At 31.3% G+C, this 24130-nt stretch overlaps 3 protein-coding genes across 7 annotated transcripts in view; 2 read left to right on the forward strand and 1 right to left on the reverse strand.

The window, feature by feature from the left end:
• The window catches only part of LOC141389381 (uncharacterized), a 540923-nt gene that overhangs the window by 296230 nt on the left and 220563 nt on the right, over window positions 1-24130 (forward strand). The window lies entirely within an intron of this gene.
• LOC141389377 (neprilysin-4-like) lies at window positions 13925-16294 on the reverse strand. Its single transcript, XM_073960808.1, has one exon. The coding sequence runs from the start codon at window positions 16114-16116 to the stop codon at window positions 14029-14031; it is 2088 nt and encodes a 695-aa protein (XP_073816909.1). The 5' UTR covers window positions 16117-16294; the 3' UTR covers window positions 13925-14028.
• On the forward strand, window positions 21463-23875 carry LOC141390828 (neprilysin-1-like). The gene is made up of 2 exons (XM_073963787.1): window positions 21463-22896; window positions 23013-23875. The coding sequence occupies exons 1-2, from the start codon at window positions 21816-21818 to the stop codon at window positions 23873-23875; spliced, it is 1944 nt and encodes a 647-aa protein (XP_073819888.1). The 5' UTR covers window positions 21463-21815.

Raw genomic sequence — 24130 nt, forward strand, 5'->3', positions numbered from 1 at the left:
GAATTTTTTTTCAATAGTAGATTTTTTAATGAATATTTTTTAATCGTGGATTTTGTAAAGAATATTTCTCAATCGTGGATTTTTTATAGAATATTTTTTCAATCGTGGATTTTTTATTGAATATTTTATTAATATTAATATTTTTTCTATCGTGGATTTTTTATAGAATATTTTTTCAATCATGATTTTTTTATAGAATTTTTAGTCGTGGATTTTTTAATGAATTTTTAATCGTGGATTTTTGAAGAATTTTTAATCGTGGATTTTTGAAGAATTTTTAATTTTGGATTTTTTAAAGAATATTTTACAATCGTAAATTTTTTAAAGAATATTTTACAATCGTGGATTTTTTATAGAATTTTTAGTCGTGGATTTTTTTAAAGAATTATTATTGTGGATTTTTAAAGAACATTTTACAATCGTAAATTTTTTAAAATATATTTTACAACCGTGGATTTTTTATAGAATTTTTAGTCGTGGATTTTTTAAAGAATTTTTAATGGTGGATTTTTTTTAGGAATGTTTAATCGTGGATTTTTTTTAAAGAATTTTTACTCGTGAATTTTTTAAAGAATTTTTAATCGTGGATTTTTTAGAGAATTTTTAATCGTGGATTTTTTAGAGAATTTTTAATCGTGGATTTTTTAAAGAATTTTTAATAGTGGATTTTTTAAAGAATTTTTAATCGTGGATTTTTTAAAGAATTTTTAATCGTGGATTTTTTAGAGAATTTTTTAATAGTGGATTTTTTAAAGAATTTTTAATCGTGGATTTTTTAAAGAATTTTTAATCGTGGATTTTTTAAAGAATTTTTAATCGTGGATTTTTTAAAGAATTTTTAATCGTGGATTTTTAAAGGATTTTTAATCGTGGATTTTATAAAGGATTTTTAATCGTGGATTTTTTAAAGAATTTTTAATCGTGGATTTTTTAAAGAATTTTTAATCGTGGATTTTTTAAAGAATTTTTAATCGTGGATTTTTTAGAGAATTCTTAATCGTGGATTTTTTAAAGAATTTTTTTCGTGGATTTTTTAAAGAATTTTTTATCGTGGATTTTTTAAAGAATTTTTGATCGTGGATTTTTTAGAGAATTCTTAATCGTGGATTTTTTAAAGAATTTTTAATCGTGGATTTTTTTAAAGAATTTTTAATCGTGGATTTTTTAAAGAATTTTTAATCGTGGATTTTTTAAAGAATTTTTAATCGTGGATTTTTTAAAGAATTTTTAATCGTGGATTTTTTAAAGAATTTTTAATCGTGGATTTTTTAAAGAATTTTAATCGTGGATTTTTTAAAGAATTTTTAATCGTGGATTTTTTTAAAGAATTTTTAATCGTGGATTTTTTAAAGAATTTTTAATCGTGGATTTTTTAAAGCATATTTAATCGTGGATTTTTTTAAAGAATTTTTAACCGTGGATTTTTTAAAGAATTTTTAATCGTGGATTTTTTAAAGAATTTTTAATAGTGGATTTTTTAAAGAATTTTTAATCGTGGATTTTTTAAAGAGCTTTTAATCGTGGATTTTTTAAAAATTTTTAATCGTGGATTTTTTAAAGAACTTTTAATCGTGGATTTTTTAAAGAATTTTTAATCGTGGATTTTTTAAAGAGCTTTTAATAGTGGATTTTTTAAAGAACTTTTAATCGTGGATTTTTTTAAAGAATTTTTAATCGTGGATTTTTTAAAGAATTTTTAATCGTGGATTTTTTTAAAGAATTTTTAATCGTGGATTTTTTAAAGAATTTTTAATAGTGGATTTTTTTAAAGAATTTTTAATCGTGGATTTTTTAAAGAATTTTTAATCGTGGATTTCTTAAAGAATTTTTAATCGTGGATTTTGCATAGAAGTTTTAATCGTGGATTTTTTAAAGAATTTTTAATCGTGGATTTTTTAAAGAATTTTTAATCGTGGATTTTTTAAAGAATTTTTAATAGTGGATTTTTTAAAGAGTTTTTAATCGTGGATTTTTTAAAGAGCTTTTAATCGTGGATTTTTTAAAAATTTTTAATCGTGGATTTTTTAAAGAACTTTTAATCGTGGATTTTTTAAAGAATTTTTAATCGTGGATTTTTTAAAGAGCTTTTAATCGTGGAGTTTTTAAAGAACTTTTAATCGTGGATTTTTTTTAAAGAATTTTTAATCGTGGATTTTTTAAAGAATTTTTAATCGTGGATTTTTTTAAAGAATTTTTAATCGTGGATTTTTTAAAGAATTTTTAATAGTGGATTTTTTTAAAGAATTTTTAATCGTGGATTTTTTAAAGAATTTTTAATCGTGGATTTTTTTAAAGAATTTTTAATCGTGGATTTTTTAAAGAATTTTTAATAGTGGATTTTTTTAAAGAATTTTTAATCGTGGATTTTTTAAAGAATTTTTAATCGTGGATTTCTTAAAGAATTTTTAATCGTGGATTTTTTAAAGAATTTTTAATAGTGGATTTTTTTAAAGAATTTTTAATCGTGGATTTTGCATAGAAGTTTTAATCGTGGATTTTTTAAAGAATTTTTAATCGTGGATTTTTTAAAGAATTTTTAATCGTGGATTTTTTAAAGAATTTTTAATAGTGGATTTTTTAAAGAGTTTTTAATCGTGGATTTTTTAAAGAGCTTTTAATCGTGGATTTTTTAAAAATTTTTAATCGTGGATTTTTTAAAGAACTTTTAATCGTGGATTTTTTAAAGAATTTTTAATCGTGGATTTTTTAAAGAGCTTTTAATCGTGGATTTTTTAAAGAACTTTTAATCGTGGATTTTTTTAAAGAATTTTTAATCGTGGATTTTTTAAAGAATTTTTAATCGTGGATTTTTTTAAAGAATTTTTAATCGTGGATTTTTTAAAGAATTTTTAATAGTGGATTTTTTTTAAAGAATTTTTAATCGTGGATTTTTTAAAGAATTTTTAATCGTGGATTTTTTTAAAGAATTTTTAATCGTGGATTTTTTAAAGAATTTTTAATCGTGGATTTTTTAAAGCATATTTAATCGTGGATTTTTTTAAAGAATTTTTAACCGTGGATTTTTTAAAGAATTTTTAATCGTGGATTTTTTAAAGAATTTTTAATAGTGGATTTTTTAAAGAATTTTTAATCGTGGATTTTTTAAAGAGCTTTTAATCGTGGATTTTTTAAAATTTTTTAATCGTGGATTTTTTAAAGAACTTTTAATCGTGGATTTTTTAAAGAATTTTTAATCGTGGATTTTTTAAAGAGCTTTTAATCGTGGATTTTTTAAAAATTTTTAATCGTGGATTTTTTTAAAGAATTTTTAATCGTGGATTTTTTAAAGAATTTTTAATCGTGGATTTTTTTAAAGAATTTTTAATCGTGGATTTTTTAAAGAATTTTTAATAGTGGATTTTTTTAAAGAATTTTTAATCGTGGATTTTTTAAAGAATTTTTAATCGTGGATTTCTTAAAGAATTTTTAATCGTGGATTTTGCATAGAAGTTTTAATCGTGGATTTTTTAAAGAATTTTTAATCGTGGATTTTTTTAAGAATTTTTAATCGTGGATTTTTTAAAGAATTTTTAATAGTGGATTTTTTAAAGAGTTTTTAATCGTGGATTTTTTAAAAAGTTTTTAATCGTGGATTTTTTAAAGAATTTTTAATCGTGGATTTTTTAAAGAATTTTTAATCGTGGATTTTTTAAAGAATTTTAATCGTGGATTTTTTAAAGAATTTTTAATCGTGGATTTTTTTAAAGAATTTTTAATCGTCGATTTTTTAAAGAATTTTTAATCGTGGATTTTTTAAAGAATTTTTAATCGTGGATTTTTAAAGAATTTTTAATCGTGGATTTTTTAAAGAATTTTTAATCGTGGATTTTTTAAAGAATTTTTAATCGTTATTTTTTAAAGAATTTTTAATCGTGGATTTTTTTAAAGAATTTTTAATCGTGGATTTTTTAAAGAATTTTTAATCGTGGATTTTTTAAAGAATTTTTAATCGTGGATTTTTTAAAGAATTTTTAATCGTGGATTTTTTAAAGCATATTTAATCGTGGATTTTTTTAAAGAATTTTTAACCGTGGATTTTTTAAACAATTTTTAATCGTGGATTTTTTAAAGAACTTTTAATCGTGGATTTTTTAAAGAATTTTTAATCGTGGATTTTTTAAAGAGCTTTTAATCGTGGATTTTTTAAAAATTTTTAATCGTGGATTTTTTAAAGAACTTTTAATCGTGGATTTTTTAAAGAATTTTTAATCGTGGATTTTTTAAAGAATTTTTAATCGTGGATTTTTTAAATAATTTTTAATCGTGGATTTTTTAAAGCATATTTAATCGTGGATTTTTTTAAAGAATTTTTAACCGTGGATTTTTTAAACAATTTTTAATCGTGGATTTTTTAAAGAACTTTTAATCGTGGATTTTTTAAAGAATTTTTAATCGTGGATTTTTTAAAGAGCTTTTAATCGTGGATTTTTTAAAAATTTTTAATCGTGGATTTTTTAAAGAACTTTTAATCGTGGATTTTTTAAAGAATTTTTAATCGTGGATTTTTTAAAGAGCTTTTAATCGTGGATTTTTATACCCTCAGCCTTTAGGCTTAAGAGGGTATTTACACTTTGATACGACCAAAAATGTGCCTCATCGAAATAATGGTTTTAGACCCCAAGTATGTTTGTACGATATCCGTTTCAGACAATTTTGAGTAGATCTAGCAATGTCCGTCCGTCTGTCTGTCTGTCTGTCTGTCCGTCTGTCTGTCTGGCTGGCTGGTGCGCACGATAACTCTCGAACGGATCAATAGATTCGGTTCAAATTTTGGGTATCGAAATATTTTGTCCAGATTCGATTTAAGTTCGAAGATGGGCCATATAGGTCCACTCCTTCAGGTACCTCCCCCACAAATGTTCAAAAATTGTCGCAAAGCTTGTGCGCACGATAACTCTTGTAGGGAATAACCCATTTGGTCCATACTTTGCACATCGTGTAATTTCTACCAAACTTTGATGAGGTTCCAATACGGACTCAATCGGTCCACTCCTTCGGGTACCTCCCACACAAAATTTCGGATAAGTTCAGTTTAGGACCTGGTCCCGAATCGCTTTGATTTTTGTTTACGCAAGTTGTATTCGCTGTCCTCTATACGACGCTGTAAGTTTCATTAGGGGCAAGTCCATACTTCTTGAGAAAATAGCCTGAAAGTTACAAAAAACCCTATGACACCGTATGTAGTGGTTGGAGCGCAAGATAACTCTCGAACGGATCTTCCGATTCGGTCCAAAATTTGGCTTTCGTGATATTTTGTCCAAACTTAGATGGATTATATCGGTCCACTCCTTCCGGTACCTCCCCCACAAAAGTTCGAAAATGTTCGGAAAATTTGTGCGCACGATTACTCTTGAAGGAAGTAGCCGATTTGATCCATACTTTGCACATCGTAAAATTTCTAGCAGTCTTAGATGAGGTTCCAATATGGACTCAATCGATCCACTCCTTCGCGTACCTCCCACACAAAATTTCGGATAAGTTGAGATTAGGACCTGCTCTCGAATCGCTTTGATTTTTGTTGCAACAACTTGTATTCACTGCCCTCCATACGACGGTACAAGTTTCATCAGGGGCAAGTCCATACTTCCTGATAAAATAGCCTCAAATATTCAAAAAGCCCCTATAACACCATGTGTAGTGGATGGGGCGCAAGATAACTATCGAATGGATCCGCCGATTCGGTCCAAAATTTGGCCTTCGTAATATTTTGTCCAAACATAATTTAAATTCGAAAATAAGCCATATCGGTCCACTCCTTCAGGTACCTCCCCCACAAAAGTTCAAAAATGTTCGGAAAAGTTGTGCGCAAGATAACTCTTGAAGGGAGTGACCGATTTAATCCATACTTTGCACATAATAATATATATACCTGATATAGATCAGATTCGAATATGGACTATATTTGTCTACTCCTTCTGGTACCTCTCACACACAATTTTGGATAAGTTCACTTTAAGACCTGCTCTCGAATCACTTTAATTTTTGTTGAAGCGATTTGCATTCACTACCTCCAGTACGACGGTAAAAGTTTTTTTCAGGGGCAAGTCCATACTTCTTAGGAAAACAGCCCGAAAGGTGTAAAAAAATCACTATGTCACCATATGTAGCTTTCGGAGAGCACGATAACTCTCGAACTGTTCAACCGATTTGGTCCAACATTTGGTCTTCGTCGTATTATATCCAACCTTAGTTTCATGGGCAATACCGGTCCACAACTTCCGGTACTTCTTCTTTAAAAAATGTCACTAAAATGCTAGGACGATATCACCTGAATGAGCCAAACAATTTGGTCCAAACTTTGGATCTCCTAATATTTTGTCAAAATTTAGTTTAACTTCTAAAATGGCCCACATCGGTCCTCTCTAAGGGTACCTCCCCACAAAAGTTCAACATTAGTGCAGTTAATTCTAAATCCACATTTTTGTCGGCAAGTTCAAATGTCCAAAAAGGGCCACAAAATTCTGAAGAGACCTTAAATACATTCGATCTGTCCGTAGGTGAAAGTTTCACTTCACATTGGCTGAGGGTATATATCTGTCGGCAAAGCCGACTGACACTTTTTTACTTGATTAAAGAACTTTTAATCGTGGATTTTTTTAAAGAATTTTTAATCGTGGATTTTTTAAAGAATTTTTAATCGTGGATTTTTTTAAAGAATTTTTAATCGTGGATTTTTTAAAGAATTTTTAATAGTGGATTTTTTTAAAGAATTTTTAATCGTGGATTTTTTAAAGAATTTTTAATCGTGGATTTTTTAAAGCATATTTAATCGTGGATTTTTTTAAAGAATTTTTAACCGTGGATTTTTTAAAGAATTTTTAATCGTGGATTTTTTAAAGAATTTTTAATAGTGGATTTTTTAAAGAATTTTTAATCGTGGATTTTTTAAAGAGCTTTTAATCGTGGATTTTTTAAAAATTTTTAATCGTAGATTTTTTAAAGAACTTTTAATCGTGGATTTTTTAAAGAATTTTTAATCGTGGATTTTTTAAAGAGCTTTTAATCGTGGATTTTTTAAAGAACTTTTAATCGTGGATTTTTTTAAAGAATTTTTAATCGTGGATTTTTTAAAGAATTTTTAATCGTGGATTTTTTTAAAGAATTTTTAATCGTGGATTTTTTAAAGAATTTTTAATAGTGGATTTTTTTTTTAAAGAATTTTTAATCGTGGATTTTTTAAAGAATTTTTAATAGTGGATTTTTTAAAGAATTTTTAATCGTGGATTTTTTAAAGAATTTTTAATCGTGGATTTTTTAAAGAATTTTTAATAGTGGATTTTTTAAAGAGTTTTTAATCGTGGATTTTTTAAAAAGTTTTTAATCGTGGATTTTTTAAAGAATTTTTAATCGTGGATTTTTTAAAGAATTTTTAATCGTGGATTTTTTAAAGAATTTTTAATCGTGGATTTTTTAAAGAATTTTTAATCGTGGATTTTTTAAAGAATTTTTAATCGTGGATTTTTTAAAGAATTTTTAATCGTGGATTTTTTAAAGAATTTTTAATCGTGGATTTTTTAAAGAATTTTTAATCGTGGATTTTTTAAAGAATTTTTAATAGTGGATTTTTTAAAGAATTTTTAATCGTGGATTTTTTAAAGAATTTTTAATCGTGGATTTTTTAAAGAATTTTTAATAGTGGATTTTTTAAAGAATTTTTAATCGTGGATTTTTTAAAGAATTTTTAATCGTGGATTTTTTAAAGAATTTTTAATCGTGGATTTTTTAAAGAATTTTTAATCGTGGATTTTTTAAAGAATTTTTAATCGTGGATTTTTTAAAAAGTTTTTAATCGTGGATTTTTTTAAAAATTTTTAATCGTGGATTTTTTAAAGAACTTTTAATCGTGGATTTTTTAAAAAATTTTAATCGTGGATTTTTTAAAGAACTTTTAATTGTGGATTTTTTAAAGAATTTTTAATCGTGGATTTTTTAAAGAATTTTTAATCGTCGATTTTTTAAAGAATTTTTAATCGTGGATTTTTTAAGGAATTTTTAATCGTGGATTTTTAAAGAATTTTTAATCGTGGATTTTTTAAAGAATTTTTAATCGTGGATTTTTTAAAGAATTTTTAATCGTTATTTTTTAAAGAATTTTTAATCGTGGATTTTTTTAAAGAATTTTTAATCGTGGATTTTTTAAAGAATTTTTAATCGTGGATTTTTTAAAGAATTTTTAATCGTGGATTTTTTTAAAGAATTTTTAATCGTGGATTTTTTAAAGAATTTTTAATCGTGGATTTTTTAAAGAATTTTTAATCGTGGATTTTTTAAAGAATTTTTAATCGTGGATTTTTTAAAGAATTTTTAATCGTGGATTTTTTAAAGAATTTTTAATCGTGGATTTTTTTAAAGAATTTTTAATCGTGGATTTTTTAAATAATTTTTAATCGTGGATTTTTTAAAGAATTTTTAATCGTGGATTTTTTAAAGAATTTTTAATCGTGGATTTTTTAAAGAATTTTTAATCGTGGATTTTTTAAAGAATTTTTAATCGTGGATTTTTTAAAGAATTTTTAATCGTGGATTTTTTAAAGAATTTTTAATCGTGGATTTTTTAAAGAATTTTTAATCGTGGACTTTTTAAAAAATTTTTAATCGTGAATTTTTTAAAGAATTTTTAATCGTGGATTTTTTAAAAATTTTTAATCGTGGATTTTTTAAAGAATTTTTAATCGTGGATTTTTTAAAGAACTTTTAATCGTGGATTTTTTAAAAATTTTTAATCGTGGATTTTTTAAAGAACTTTTAATCGTGGATTTTTTAAAGAATTTTTAATCGTGGATTTTTTAAAGAACTTTTAATCGTGGATTTTTTAAAGAATTTTTAATCGTGAATTTTTTAAAGAATTTTTAATCGTGGATTTTTTAAAGAATTTTTAATCGTGGACTTTTTAAAAAATTTTTAATCGTGAATTTTTTAAAGAATTTTTAATCGTGGATTTTTTAAAGAATTTTTAATCGTGGATTTTTTAAAGAACTTTTAATCGTGGATTTTTTAAAGAACTTTTAATCGTGGATTTTTTAAAAATTTTTAATCGTGGATTTTTTAAAGAACTTTTAATCGTGGATTTTTTAAGGAATTTTTAATCGTGGATTTTTTAAAGAATTTTTAATCGTCGATTTTTTAAAGAATTTTTAATCGTGGATTTTTTAAGGAATTTTTAATCGTGAGAATTTTTAATCGTGGATTTTTTAAAGAATTTTTAATCGTGGATTTTTTAAAGAATTTTTAATCGTTATTTTTTAAAGAATTTTTAATCGTGGATTTTTTTAAAGAATTTTTAATCGTGGATTTTTTAAAGAATTTTTAATCGTGGATTTTTTTAAAGAATTTTTAATCGTGGATTTTTTAAAGAATTTTTAATCGTGGATTTTTTAAAGAATTTTTAATCGTGGATTTTTAAAGAATTTTTAATCGTGGATTTTTTAAAGAATTTTTAATCGTGGATTTTTTTAAAGAATTTTTAATCGTGGAGTTTTTAAATAATTTTTAATCGTGGATTTTTTAAAGAATTTTTAATCGTGGATTTTTTAAAGAATTTTTAATCGTGGATTTTTTAAAGAATTTTTAATCGTGGATTTTTTAAAGAATTTTTAATCGTGGATTTTTTAAAGAATTTTTAATCGTGGATTTTTTAAAGAATTTTTAATCGTGGATTTTTTAAAGAATTTTTAATCGTGGATTTTTTAAAGAATTTTTAATCGTGGATTTTTTAAAGAATTTTTAATCGTGGATTTTTTAAAGAATTTTTAATCGTGGATTTTTTAAAGAATTTTTAATCGTGGATTTTTTTTAAGAATTTTTAATCGTGGATTTTTTAAAGAATTTTCAGTCGTGGATTTTTTAAAGGATTTTTAATCGTGGATTTTTTTAAAGAATTTTTAATCGTGGATATTTTAGAGAATTTTTGAATTTTTGAGAATTATTGAAGGTTGCTGCTCAATATCCCATCGATCTGACATTTGGTATTAAGTTTTTGATAGGGTATGAAACATTCCACCCGAAATGTGCCGGTATAGGTCCATGTCTTCATATAGCCCCCATAGGACCGTACCTCCCGATTTAAGGTATTTTGAAAGTTGTGGCCTCAAATACCACAGATATGACTGAAATTTAGTATTTAAACTGCCATGAGTATATAAAATATTGCAGGAGAGATTATCAGTATAAGCCCTTTTCTTCAAATAACCCCCATAGCGCTTTTCTTACCTGTGTTTTTTTTTTTTTTTTTTTGGCTGAGGTTATATCTCTGTCAACACAGCTGACTGATACTTTCTTACTTGTTATACCCTCAGCATTTATGCTAACGAGGGTATATGAGGAAAAGTCAAAATTTTTTAGTTTCCATGAAGCCAAGGTTTGCACTATTATAATACACGAACTATTGTAGTTTACCAGTAACTATGACTATTGCTGGATTACTTTAGATGTTTTTGTACAAAGCTCAAAAATTTAGCAAAAAAATTTAATTTACGTGGTAGTTACGACCGCGTAAAGGAAAAAACATAGGTAAAAACACGTTGAAGCTAAACAGGTTTTTTACATTGCTATTCGATTTCTGATTAAACCATTCAAATTACGGACATCTGTCCAAAGTAAAAGTAGGAGAATACAAAATGAAGATTACACTTCTAATGTATCACTTTCCAAAATTTCCACTGCATCCACCTTTTATGGATGCTGACATTTTGAAGCCGGATTTCAGGTGTTTTTTGTATTTTTTATGTAACTGGGACGCGCATTCGGATATTTCGAAAAACCAATTATAGGATTAAAGAACTCGCGATTTCGCATAATCTGATATGTATATTGAGTATGTAGCCCACACAGCAGCAGAGTAATCTACTGCCAAAGGCCAAAATTTAGTGCGATATTTTTTCTAAAAAACCTATTTTTTGGGTACAGTATTTACAATATCGCTTTGAGTGTGCTGGTACCCCGCGATATTTTAGTTTTTCGACGATCCGATCATATGAATCACAGATCGTAGAAATCAATCTACTAGAACGGCGGAAATGGCTACTGCAAAAATTGAAAATTTTTCGAAAAATGTTTTTCAAAATATCGCTGACTAATTCGCGTTTTATGTGGATCGTTTCCATTTCAATGAAGAAACTGAATCATCACTCGCGTTTGTGCGAAAACATCGGTTTAAAAAATTTAGTGGCATGGGAGCTGTATCCGATTTATCCAAAAAATACTGTGTGATGCTACATCCACGGTTCTTGATGGATTTTATTGAAATATGTTTAGATCGATGTATTTTTTCACGGTTGATAGTGAAATCGGATGCGCATAAAAAGTGTATGCACTTTGTGCAAATTATGAGCATTATACAGTTTTTGGCACACTAAACTGTAGACGATGCTACATCGCAGCCGCCAAAGTAAATCTTGTTAAAAGTATACAAACGAAAAGAAAACAATTCCTTGTATCTGGAAGCGGCATGCGCATCAACTGATTTTGAGGATTTCGCTATTTTCACGCATTTCAAAATGTATATTACCTGATACAGTTTTCCTTCAAAATTATTCCCTATTAAAGGGAACCCATCATTTATTTGAAGGTCTTCCATATCTTCCGCAAGGTGTTAGCGTGTGTACTGAAGTGATTACAATAATAAATGTGCCTTTTCGCGTGAATTTTACCTAAAATAGATAAAGAACTCCAACCTATTTTTCCTATATTTTCTTCAACTATTTCATAAAATAAGCTTGAAAAATATTTTTTTCTTTTTTGAATTTGCTCAATATAATTTTTGTTTTTGCTATAATATGCGAACCGCTAAATAGATTTGTAAAGTTTTGGTTTCATTTGAATACTCGTGATGTTTACATTACGCACATATTTTTAAAATATTTTTAGGATGCATAAACAGCTTGAATTCTATTAAAACATATTGCAAACTACAATTTTTTTTAATTCTTTCTTATTTTCCGCGAAAATTTACAAAATTTTTACTAATGTTATAGCACCTCAGTAATCATATAGTACGTAGGAAGCCATTAGTTAACAGTTTTTCTCAATAAAGTGAGTAGTGATTTTTAAAGATTTTTTTCTTATTATCAGAATTGAAACCGCCATAACTTTTGCGCGCAATAACCGAAATTAGTATCTCGAACAGATTTGAGATTGGGAATTTTTTCTCAAGCCGTGTACCAAAAATCATTCATGTAGCTTTAAAAAAATTTTTTAATTTTTTTTCGATAGAAAACTAAAAAATTTTGTCTTTTCTTCATATACACTTTCATACGGGCAAAATGTGCCTCATCGAAATAATGGTTTTAGACCCCAAGTATGTTTGGACGAAATGTGTTTCAGACAATTTGGAGTCGATTGAGCAATGTCCTTCCGTCTGTCTGGCTGGCTGGAGCGCACGATAACTCTCGAACGGATGAACCGATTCGGTTCAAATTTTGGCTTTCGTAATATTTTGCGCAAACTTAGTTTGAGTTCGAAGATGGGTTATATCGATCCACTCCTCCCGGTACCTCCCCCACAAAAGTTCGAAAATGTTCGGAAAAATTGTGCGCACGATAACTCTTAAAGGGAGTAACCGATTTGGTCCATACTTTACACATAGTGGAATTTCTACCAGACATAGATGAGGTTCCAATATGGTCACTATCGGTCCACTCCTTCGGGTACCTCCCACACAAAATTTCGGAAAAGTTCAGTTTAGGGTCATCTCTCGAATCGCTTTGATTTTTGTTTTAGCAACTTGTATTCACTGCCCTCCATACAACGGTACAAGTTTCATCACGGGCAAGTCCATACTTCCTGAGAAAATAGCCTGAAAGTGCAAAAATCCTCTATGACACCGTGTGGAGTGGTTGGAGCGCAAGATAACTCTCGAACGGATCTGCCAATTCGGTCCAAAATTTGGCCTTCGTAATATTTTGTCCAAACATAGTTTAAGTTCGAAGATAACCCATGTCGGTCCACTCCTTCAGGTACCTCCCTCACAAAAATTCAAAAATCTTCAAATATGCATACGATAACTCTTGAAGGGAGTGACCGATGTAATCCATACTCTGCACATCCTATTATATCTACCAGATATAGATCAGGTTCGAATATGGACTATATTTGTACACTCCTTTGGGTACCTCCCACACAAAATTTCGGATAAGTTCACTTTAAGATCTGCTTTGATTTTTGTTGAAGCGATTTGCATTTGCTACCTCAATTACGACGGTAAAAGTTTTTTCAGGTGCAGGTCCATATTTCTTGGGAAAACATCCCGAAAGGTGTAAAAAGCCCTATGTCACCATATGTGGCTCTCGATCTGTTCTACCGATTTGGTGCAACATTTGGTCTTCATCATATTTTATCGAAACTTAGTTTCATAGGACAATACCGGTCTCCAACTTCCGGTACTTCTCCCCAATATTTAAAAAATGTCACTAAAAATTTAGGACGATATCACTTGAATGGTGCAACCAATTTGGTCCAAACTTTGGATATCCTAATATTTGTCAAAATTTAGTTTAACTTCTAAAATGGCCCATATCGGTCCTCCCTAAGGGTACCTCCCCCACAAAAGTTCAACATTTGTGTTAATTCCTAATCCACATTTCGCGGCAAGTTCAAATGTTGAAAAATGGCCACAAAATTCTGAAATACATTCTATCTGTCCGTAGATAAAAGTTTCATTTCACATTGGCTGAGGGTATACCTCTGTCGGCAAAGCCGACTGACACTTTTTTACTTGTTTTCCTGAAAATTTCAGGGAATGTACAGGGTAGCCCCCGGTGAAAACAGGTTACATACTTTTTTTTTTTAATTTATTTTCAAATGCTATACTTACAATAATTACGAATGTATCAGTTTGAAAATTATTTGTGTCTCCGACCTTACGTACTTATTTGGGTCCCAAAGAATTGACCACGCCCACTTTTTAAAATAGGTTACATCTACGAAATTACTGAACCTAAATATACATTTTCATATGTATATTCCATTTATTATTCACATTTATTTCAAATTATAACATCATAATCAGAATACAACAACAACAATAACAACTTAATAAATCGAACACTTACTCGCCGGATTCATATAACTACCCACGGGACAATTGAATTCCTTTGCAAACTCTGGGAAATTCTGCAATGGGCCAATAACTCTAAATAGCCCCGGTACATGAGTATCGGTGGCAGTTTGTAGATTTCGCATAGCCGGATGTATGTCACTGCACCATATCTGGGCATAATTAATAAAGAACAATTGTTTGCCACTGTATTTCAGTGTGGGCAAAGTTTCATTTTTCATATTGGGTTGGCTGCGCATGGCATTCTCATACCAATGCAGATAGGCAGCATAAGCCAAGCGGACACCACCATTGTCGGCAATATTTTCCGACTGGGAAGCCATCTCGGGTAGGGGGTGGCCATTATAAATGTAATTTTTGTATTGATGGACAAAACATTTTGTACGATTATTAAAGGCCTCTGTGGATTTGTCATCCCACCAATTACGGCTATTTCCAAATTTATCAAAATTTCTGCCAGTATCATCGAAGCCGTGAATAAGTTCATGGGAAATAAGGGATCCCAGTGTGCCATATTTTACAGCATTTGGATAGGTTTCGGACCACACGTAGAACGGTTGCAACAAGGAGACGGGCACCTTGATTCTATTCTCAATGAGTATATTGGCGGGTGTGAAGGACAACAGCTCACCAGCATCTAGGGGGGCAGGAGCTTCATGTAATTTCTTGCGCGAATTTTTGGCACCTAACATCATGACAGCCTTAAGATTTTCCACATAATCATGTTTGTTCACCGTCAAGTGGCCAAACTCTTTGTCGAAATCGGTTTTCTCATACGAATTGATTTCAATTTTCATGGCATACAGTTTTTCCACAGCATAGTTGCGCACCTCCCTTTTAATCCAATTCATACGATCCGATAGTAATACTTTTTGGAAGGTGTTTTGTATTTCACGCCACATAAATTCAACACCTTTTTCGGTATCATTGCCGTTGAATTTGCGATAGATCATGTTGTCCAAATTCTTGGCAAAATATTTTTTCGTATTGGCAATACATTTTGTTTTCAATTCGCCTTTAGTTTTGGGAACTTTGAGCATGAAATTTTCCAGCAAAGTGTAAAAGATGTAATTGGCCACAATACGCTTGGGTGTGTTTTCCAGTAGCTCGACGAGATTTTTCTGATACTCTTCAATGACTTCGTATACCTCATCCGTGGGCAGAGTACCCAAGGCTAGGCGTATCAAGCGTTTTATATCCAAAGTGGGGGCATATTTATCTTGCAACTCATCAATAGTGGTAAGTGAGGTAAGTTCATCTAATTGCAGACCCAATTTTTCATCCACCAAACCACGCGCCAGACCAATTTCAAAATTTAAAATTTCCTCAGCTGTTTTGCGGGCCAATTTAGTTTCTATGGACAAAAATTGTCTTAAATTTGTGGCAATATTCTCTTGATACTGTTGACGATAGACGGCATTGATGTCATCCAAATACATGGATCTTGATTCCAATGGCAGTTCAGCTTGACCCACATAGACACGGTTAACAGAATTATCAGCAAAATCAGCCATAATATCATAGCCCATTATTATGGCTATTTCGTATTTGTGGGCAATTTTAGCTATCACTTGCAACCAATCGAAATTGTCCTCCTGCCACCGATCACCCTCCAGGACAGGCATTGTACCAAACTCCATAACAATAGATTTTAATTTATCCTTGTAGGTGGCTTTCAGGGCCGACATATTGATACAGGATTCATAGAAATTCTTCACCTTTTTGTCGATATCTGTATCTCCATTGTCATCTGCATCATCTGCTAAAACTTCGGCTATTTTGCGATTTAAAGCCTTCTGAACGGTTTCAAAGAAACCCGTTGTTATTGTCTCAAAAGAATTGGCAGGATTGATGCGATTCCATTTACCACAGGCGAAAGCATAGAAATTGTCACAAGGATCGACACTTTCATCCATTAAATTATGGATCTCTGATGATTTGGATCGACGCAAAATTTTCACAACATGTTCACTTGAAGTATTAAAAGTTGATGCTTGAATGCCAGGTGTCATTATTGTTATGGTAGCAGCTATGGCGATTGTTATTAGCCATTTTGTTATCATTTTGGCAGAAATTATTTTGTACTTTTTGCTTTTTAAAAACCTCACACTCTGATGTCAAATTTCCAACTGATATTTAATTGCATTATTTTGCTTTTTTACTTCACAATATAACAGCGCGCTTTGTTTTGTAGAGGTTGATTAACTGCCTCTATGTTTAGGTCACTGATGTTATCTTCTTATTGCATCGACACTGAGATACTTTTTCAAGTAGAATAACCTCTAAAATAAATCCGCTATAAATAAAGAGAGTGATCGTTCTTCTCTCTCTCTCTCTCTCAATCATTCAATGGCGATAACGAGAGTAATGCTTGACGGAAATAGTAAAATCATATTCCGAATGTGTCCAACACTTCCTCACTATATGCATAAGAATAATAAAATGAAAGGTGTTCCTAAAAATATTATTAAACATTAAACCACAATTTAATTGTGTGTTTTAGCCTCCCGATGAAGCTTATGTAAATGTTATCGATTTACGTAGGGGAATTCGTTCAGGTTTCGTTACGTATTCTGAGCGAATGTCGGATGCAAATTTCCCTTCGAATATATTAATGTTTTCTTCCGATTTCTCTACGAATTCGGAGCGAAATGTCGCAAACAAATTTTCCTTCGCACAAAGACCATATTTTGTATGTATCTAACAGCAAGGTATTGGTTTTATTTTAGTTTGTTGTCGAAAAACAAAGTGTTTGGTTATAAAAGAAAGAAATGAAAAATTGGTCAACAAAAAAGGCGTCAGAGAATTTTTTTCCTTCGATATTCATACGACATTATTTCGAAATCGTTCAGAAATCTTTACGAAGATTCGGAAGGTACATCCGATTTTCATACAACATTGTTCCGAAATCGTTCAGAAATCTGTACGAAGATTCGGAAGAAAAATTCTCTTTTCGAATTTCCCAAGGATTTTCTTTCGATATCGTTCCGAAATCGGACCGACATCGATTCATTTTCCAGATCTGATATTGCACGTAGCTTCAGAATTTCGATATCGGTGGGATTGGTTTGCTGGGTAGTTTGTGGATGATAGAAGGCTTAGTCCGTGTAGCAGAGGATACCTTAGCGGATATGACCAAATTGTCTGGGAATCCGAATCGAAGGCGACAGTCTTTCGCCTTCCTAGAACAACGATATAGATAGGTTTTCAAACCGCCAACAAGTAAAAAAGTGTCAGTCGGCTTTGCCGACAGAGATATACCCTCAGCCAATGTGAAGTGAAACTTTCGCCTACGGACAGATCGAAAGTATTTAAGATCGCTTCAGAATTTTGTGGCCCTTTTTTTACATTTGAACTTGCCGACAAAAATTTGGATTTGGAATTAACTGCTCTAAGACACAAATGTTGAACTTTTCTGGGGGAGGTACCCTTAGGGAGGGCCCCGGTATGGGCCATTTTAGAAATTAAACTAAATTTTGACAAAATATTAGGAGATCGAATCACTTTTATTTTTGTTGAAGCAACTTGCATTCGCTGCCTCAATTACGATGGTAAAAGTTTTTTTTTTTCAGGGGCAAATCCATACTTCTTGAGAAAACAGCCCGAAGGGTGTAAAAACCCCATAGGCACCATATGTAGTGGCTGGAGAGCACGATAACTCTCGAACTAACCGATTTGATCCAAAATTTGGCCTTCCTGATATTTTGTCATACTTTCAGTTCGAAGATAGGCAATACCGGTCCACAACTTCCGGTAGTTCCCCCGAATATTAAAAAAATGTCTCTTAAATGGTATGCCCGGTATCACTTGAACAAATTGGATCTCATAATATTTTGTACAAATTTAGTTTAACTCCTAAAATGAATGTAACTTAGGGTACCTCCTCCACAAAAGTTCAACATTTGTGTTTAAATGCAGTTAAAGGTCTGTACAAAGATCCTTTGGAAATGTATACCGATGCTGTTCGTTGTTGTCCTGCTTACAGCGGTATTATGTTTTCCGTGGACAAGTCCATGCTTCCTGGCATACTGCTCCATAAGTTATACGATGACCCACTGAAATGACTAGTGGGCGCGATATCTATCGAAAAGATATTACTCCCAAAATAAGATCCACTTCCATAATGGACTATGTCGGCCCATTCCTTTAAGTACCTACTCTGCAACACTTTTGAACTTTAATTCTAATCCATATATTCGTCGGCAAGTTTAAATGTCCAAAAAAGTCCACATAATAATGAAAAGACCATAAATACATTCGATCTCACCGTAGATGAAAGTTTCAATTTACATAGGCTGAGGGTATATCTCTGTCGGCAAAGCCGACCGTTACTTTTTTACTTGTTTTATTTTTATTTATTTAAATGTTTATTATAATAACAAATTATAATAAAATTATAATTATAAAGCACTAGCAACAAAGGCTATCGGCTTATGGAGTTCATCCCTGAAATCGAAAAACTAGCTATATCCTAACTGTATTTGTTATAATCATTCATGATACAGCCTTTTATGGCAATTTCAAGCGTGAATTCTGTAAAATTCAACAAAGCAGGCGTTGCTACACTAAATATGTTATTAAGGACCACGACAAAATCGTGCATTTTAGGACCCATATGTTAGCTATATATTCACTAGACAATAGCCGTAGACCTCCGTTTTCATATCCAGTATAAGGTACCCTTGAATTATCCTGTTTACGTAATTTAAATTTATAGTACAAAAAATATGCAATTTTACAAAGTACGATCTGGGTTTTCTATATATTACAAATATATATTAACCATCAATATAAAAAAACCTTATTAAATAAAGCTCGCAACTTCGTTGGGACGTATTCGTGACGAAAAAAACATCTATGAGATATTTTTGATGTTCAATAATAACGACAACCTGGATAAGAATCGTAAAATATGACCTTAAAATACATATCAAAAACAGGGGCTGCTAAGGATGTTATATATTGTAGTTACAGATATCTTTTGTTTGGACACTCATAGTGAAATTTGATTTGGAACATTTCTTCTTTTAACAATATCCCCAAAAATTGAAGGATTTTGTTAGATTTTGGCCCAGTGTGGAATTATATAAAATTAACATTACAAAATTAAAACAAATAATTTCATCCTAAAATATATAAAAATGTAACCTATTTTTTTTAAGAAAATATTATGCGTATATATATGTTTTATTCTGAAACTCATAGTGAAATTTTGTACAGATTTTTTCTTCTTTTGATACTTTTCACCTAGAACCAAGTTTCATATTACTTTCATGTATCAACTTGAAAAATTAAGTAAAATTTTTCTTCAAAAAAATTGGTAAATATTTTCGTGTTTTTTCAGCAAAATTGATACTGATATTTTCGTGATACGTAATGTAAATAGAGACTTTATTTCTTTAGTGACCTATAGTGAAATTTGGTGAAGAATATTTTCGTCTTTGACGTCATCCCTCTAACATTATGTTTTGTTGGATAATTTTGAATTAACTCAGATGAAGTCCGACTTTAACCCAAAAACAATTTTTTTCTTTTTAAGGACTCCTGGCGATTAGAATAGATTTACAGATTTGGTGTATTCTGAGACATATAGTAAAATTTTATGACGAACAATTTTGTAGAATATTTTGATTTGATACGATCACATTTTAAAGGAGTTTTTTTTAACGATTTTCGAAAAAAGGACCGAAAAGACCCTATTAATGAACAGCATGAGGGATAAAATTTTAACACAGATACTCCCCATACTCTTGTCTTTAATGTTGCCAAAAACACTATATGTCTAAAATGCACGGATTTCAAGATATCTTAAATCGAAAATTTCGGAAAAACAAGAAATGGGCGGAACTTGCCCCGCTTACTTTGGTTATTTTCCGATGTCAAGGTGAAAAACACCGATACACGTGTCTCATATTCTTAGCCCTACTTTCATAATCTGCTCAGTTTTTTCCCATAATTTTGAAAAAAATTGAATTTTGTTGCACAGTGTAATAGAACCAGGTGATAATAAAAAAATAAACAGTTTTTAATTCAAAATAAAAAGTGAAATGGCCCAATAAATTAAGTAACAAAATTCAACAAAACAAGTAAAAATTTATCAGTCGGCTTTGCCGACAGAGATATACCCTCAGCCTGTGTATATTGAAATTTTTTTCCCCAAAATACGTATGTATTTAGGGGGTTTTAAATATTTTGGGCGTTTGAACAGACAAAAATGTTGATTAGGATTACAGATCAAAAGTTTTGCGGAGGAGATACTAAAATGAATGGATCGACATTGACCGTTATGGGGGTTTTTACACTCTTCGGTCTGTTTGCTCTAGAAGTATGGACTTGCCCCTAAAAAAACTTTTACCATCGGAAATGAGGCAGCGAATGCAAGTTGCTTCAACAAAAATCAAAGTGATTCGAGAGCAGGTCTTAAAGCGAACTTATCCGAAAATTTGTGTGGGAGGTACCGGATGGAGTGAACAAATATAGTCCATATTTGAACCTGATCTATATCTGGTAGATATATTAGGATGTGTAAAGTATAGACCAATTCTGCGACTCCCTTCAAGAGTTACCGCACGAACAATTTTTCCGAACATTTTTGAACTTTTGTGGGGGAGGTACCTGAAGGAGTGGACCGATATGGCTTATTATCGAACTTAAACTAAGTTTGGACAAATTATTAGGTAGGTAAAATTTTGGATCGAATCGGTAGATCCGTTCGAGAGTTATCTTGTGCTCCCACCATTACCCACGGTGTCATAGGGGTTTTTTGAAACTTTCAGGCTATTTTCTCAGGAAGTATGGTATGAAACTTGCACCGCCGTATAGGGGGCCGTGAATACAAGTTGTTACAACAAAAATCAAAACGATTCGAGAGGTGGCCCTAAACTGAACTTTTCCGAAATTTTGTGCGGGAGGTACCCGAAGGAGTGGGCCTATTGAGACCATATTGGAACCTCATATTACTCTGGTAGAAAGTTTACGCTAAACAAAGTATGGACCAAATCGGTCACTCCCTTCAAGAGTTATCGTGCGCACAAACTTTCCGAACATTTTCGAACATTTGTGGGGGAGGTACCGGAAGGAGTGGACCGATGTAGCTCATCTTCGAACTTAAACTAAGTTTGGGCAAAATATTACGAAAGCCAAAATTTGAACCGAATCGGTTCATCCGTTCGAGAGTTATCGTGCGCTCCAGCCAGCAGGATAGACAGACAGACAGACGGACATTGCTAGATCGACTCAAAATTGTCTGAAACACATTTCGTCCAAACATACTTGGGGTCTAAAACCATTATTTCGATGAGGCACATTTTCATCGTATCAAAGTGTATATACCCTCCTTAGCCTAAAGGCTGAGGGTATAAATATAAAATCATAAATTTTAATCTCCTCCATACTTCCCGATACGATAAGGTATTGTTTCTTTTCCAACTCTGGTTTATAGAAACATCCTCCATTTTATTACTTTTCTTAAAGTACTGGTAAAGTGTGGGGATTTCCACATCAATTTAACATTTCCGTCGACTGTCGTCCCAGTTATCTCTATGGAATGAATAAGAGGACCATTATTTTAATTTAAAACGAATTTCTTAGTATCGATGCAATAAAAAGATAACATCAATGACCTATACTTTGAAGTTCTACAAAACAGAGCTTGCATGTACAAGTGAAATAAAACACGAATAATGGAAATGTAGATCAGTTGGAAATTTGACAGCAGAGTGTATGGTTTTTGCAAAAGAAAATAAAAATACGTTCAGTCAAAATGATAACAAGATGGCTAATAACAATTGCCATAGTTGCTGGCATTACAATAATGACACCAGCAATTAAAGCAACACCCGTTAGTGGAAATACTTTTCATACTTCAAGTGAATATGTTGCGGAACTTTTGCGTCGATTCAAATTAGCAAAGATATATACTTCAATGGATGAACGTGTAAATCCATGTGACAATTTCTATAATTTCGCTTGTGGCACATGGCTGCGCATCTATCCAGCCAATTCATTTGAGACAATAACAACGGGTTTCTTTGAAACCATTCAAGAGGCTTTAAATCGCAAACTAGCCATAGTTTTGGCAGATGCCGCAGACGACAATGGAGATACAGATATCGACAAGAAGGTGAAGAATTTCTATGAATCCTGTATCAATCTGCCGTCCCTGAAAACCACCTACAAAGATAAATTAAAAGCTATTGTTAAGGAATTTGGTACAATGCCTGTTCTGGAGGGTAACCGATGGCAAGAGGATGATTTCGATTGGTTACAAGTGATAGGTGAAATTGCCCACAAATACGGAATATCCATAATAATGGGCTATGATATTATGGCTGATTTTGCTGATAACTCTGTTAACCGTGTCTATGTGGGCCAACCTGAACTGCCATTGGAATCAAGATCCATGTATTTGGATGACATCAATGCCGATTATCGTCAACAGCATCAAGGGAATATTGCCACAAATTTAAGACAATTTTTGTCCATAGAAACTAAATTGGCCCGCAAAACAGCTGAGGAAATTTTAAATTTTGAAATTGGTCTGGCGCGGGGTTTGTTGGACGAAAAATTGGGTCTGCAATTAGATGAACTTACCTCACTTACCACTATTGATGAGTTGCAAGATAAATATGCCCCCACTTTGGATATAAAACGCTTGATACGCCTATCCTTGGGTACTCTGCCCACGGATGTGGTATACGAAGTCATTGAAGTGTGTCAGAAAAATCTCGTTGTGCTACTGAAAAACACACCCAAGCGTATTGTGGCCAATTACATCTTTTACACTTTGCTGGAAAATTTCATGCTAAATATTCCCAAAAATAAGGCCGACTTGGAAACTGAATGTATTTCCAATACCAAAACTTTTTTTGTCAAGAATTTGCACAACATGATCTATCGCAACATCAATGGAACTGATACCGAAAGGGGTGTGGAATTAATGTGGCGTGAAATAAAAAAAATACCTTCCGAAAAATATTGCTATCAGATCGTATGAATTGGATTGAAGAGGACGTTCGCAACTATGCTGTGGAAAAACTGAATGCCATGAAAATCGAAATCAATTCCTATGAGAAAGCCGATTTCGACAAAGAATTCGGTCAATTGACGTTAAACAAGGATGATTATGTGGAAAATCTCAAAGCAATTCTTTCGTTAAGTGCCAAAAATTACCGCAAAAAACTACATGAAGCTCCTGCCCCTCTAGATGATGGAGAGCTACTGTCCCTCATGCCCGCTAATATACGCACTGAAAACAGAATCACAGTTCCCGTCGCCTTGTTGAAATCGTTTTATGTGTGGTCCGAAACCTTTCCAAATAATGTAAAATATGGCATACTGGGATCCCTCCTATCCCATGAACTTATTCATGGTTTCGATGATTTCGGTAGAAATTTCGATAAAATCGGTAATAGGCGTAAATGGTGGGATGACAAATCCACAGAGGCCTTTAATAATCGTACAAAATGTTTTGTCCATCAATACAAAAATTACATTTATAATGGCCACCCCCTACCCGAGATGGCTTCCCAGTCGGAAAATATTGCCGACAATGGTGGTGTCCGCTTGGCTTATGCTGCCTATCTTCATTGGTACGAGAATGAAATGCGCAGTCATCATAATATGGAAAGTGAAACATTGCCCGGATTAAAGTACAGTGGCAAACAATTGTTCTTTATAAATTATGCGCAAATGTGGTGCAACGACATACATCCAGCTATGCGGAATCTAGTAATTGCCACCGATAATCATGCACCGGGGAAATATAGAGTTATTGGCCCATTGCAGAATTTCCCAGAGTTTGCAAAAGAATTTTTGTTGTAGTTGTTGTTATAATTTTAATACAATAAAAATACAAATTTTTAAAATAAATTGCATTTTCGTTGGTGACAAGCAAATTTTTGAAATTTTCACCTTAATTTTGTAGGCGTTTGCGGGGTATAAAAAAAACAATTTGCATAGCTATTCTTCTGACAAACCTAATCGTAAAATTTTATACTAAACGAAGCCCACAAATCTGCTTATACAGTGAGGCGTTTTTGGAACAGTAGGGCCAAAACCGAAAATTATAACGTTGTA

Source organism: Musca autumnalis, unplaced genomic scaffold (genome assembly GCF_047663935.1).
Source record: "Musca autumnalis isolate F117 unplaced genomic scaffold, ASM4766393v1 scaffold_1, whole genome shotgun sequence".
Classification (NCBI taxonomy): Eukaryota; Metazoa; Arthropoda; class Insecta; order Diptera; family Muscidae; genus Musca; species Musca autumnalis.

Excerpts from the sequence above, each read along its gene's own strand:
- LOC141389377 (XM_073960808.1), bottom strand. The coding sequence starts at position 16,116 with ATGATAACAAAATGGCTAATAACAATCGCCATAGCTGCTACCATAACA.
- LOC141390828 (XM_073963787.1), top strand. The coding sequence starts at position 21,816 with ATGATAACAAGATGGCTAATAACAATTGCCATAGTTGCTGGCATTACA. Across the intron at positions 22,897-23,012 it reads GGCCGACTTGGAAACTGAAT|ATACCTTCCGAAAAATATTG; the intron begins GTATTTCCAATA and ends GAAATAAAAAAA.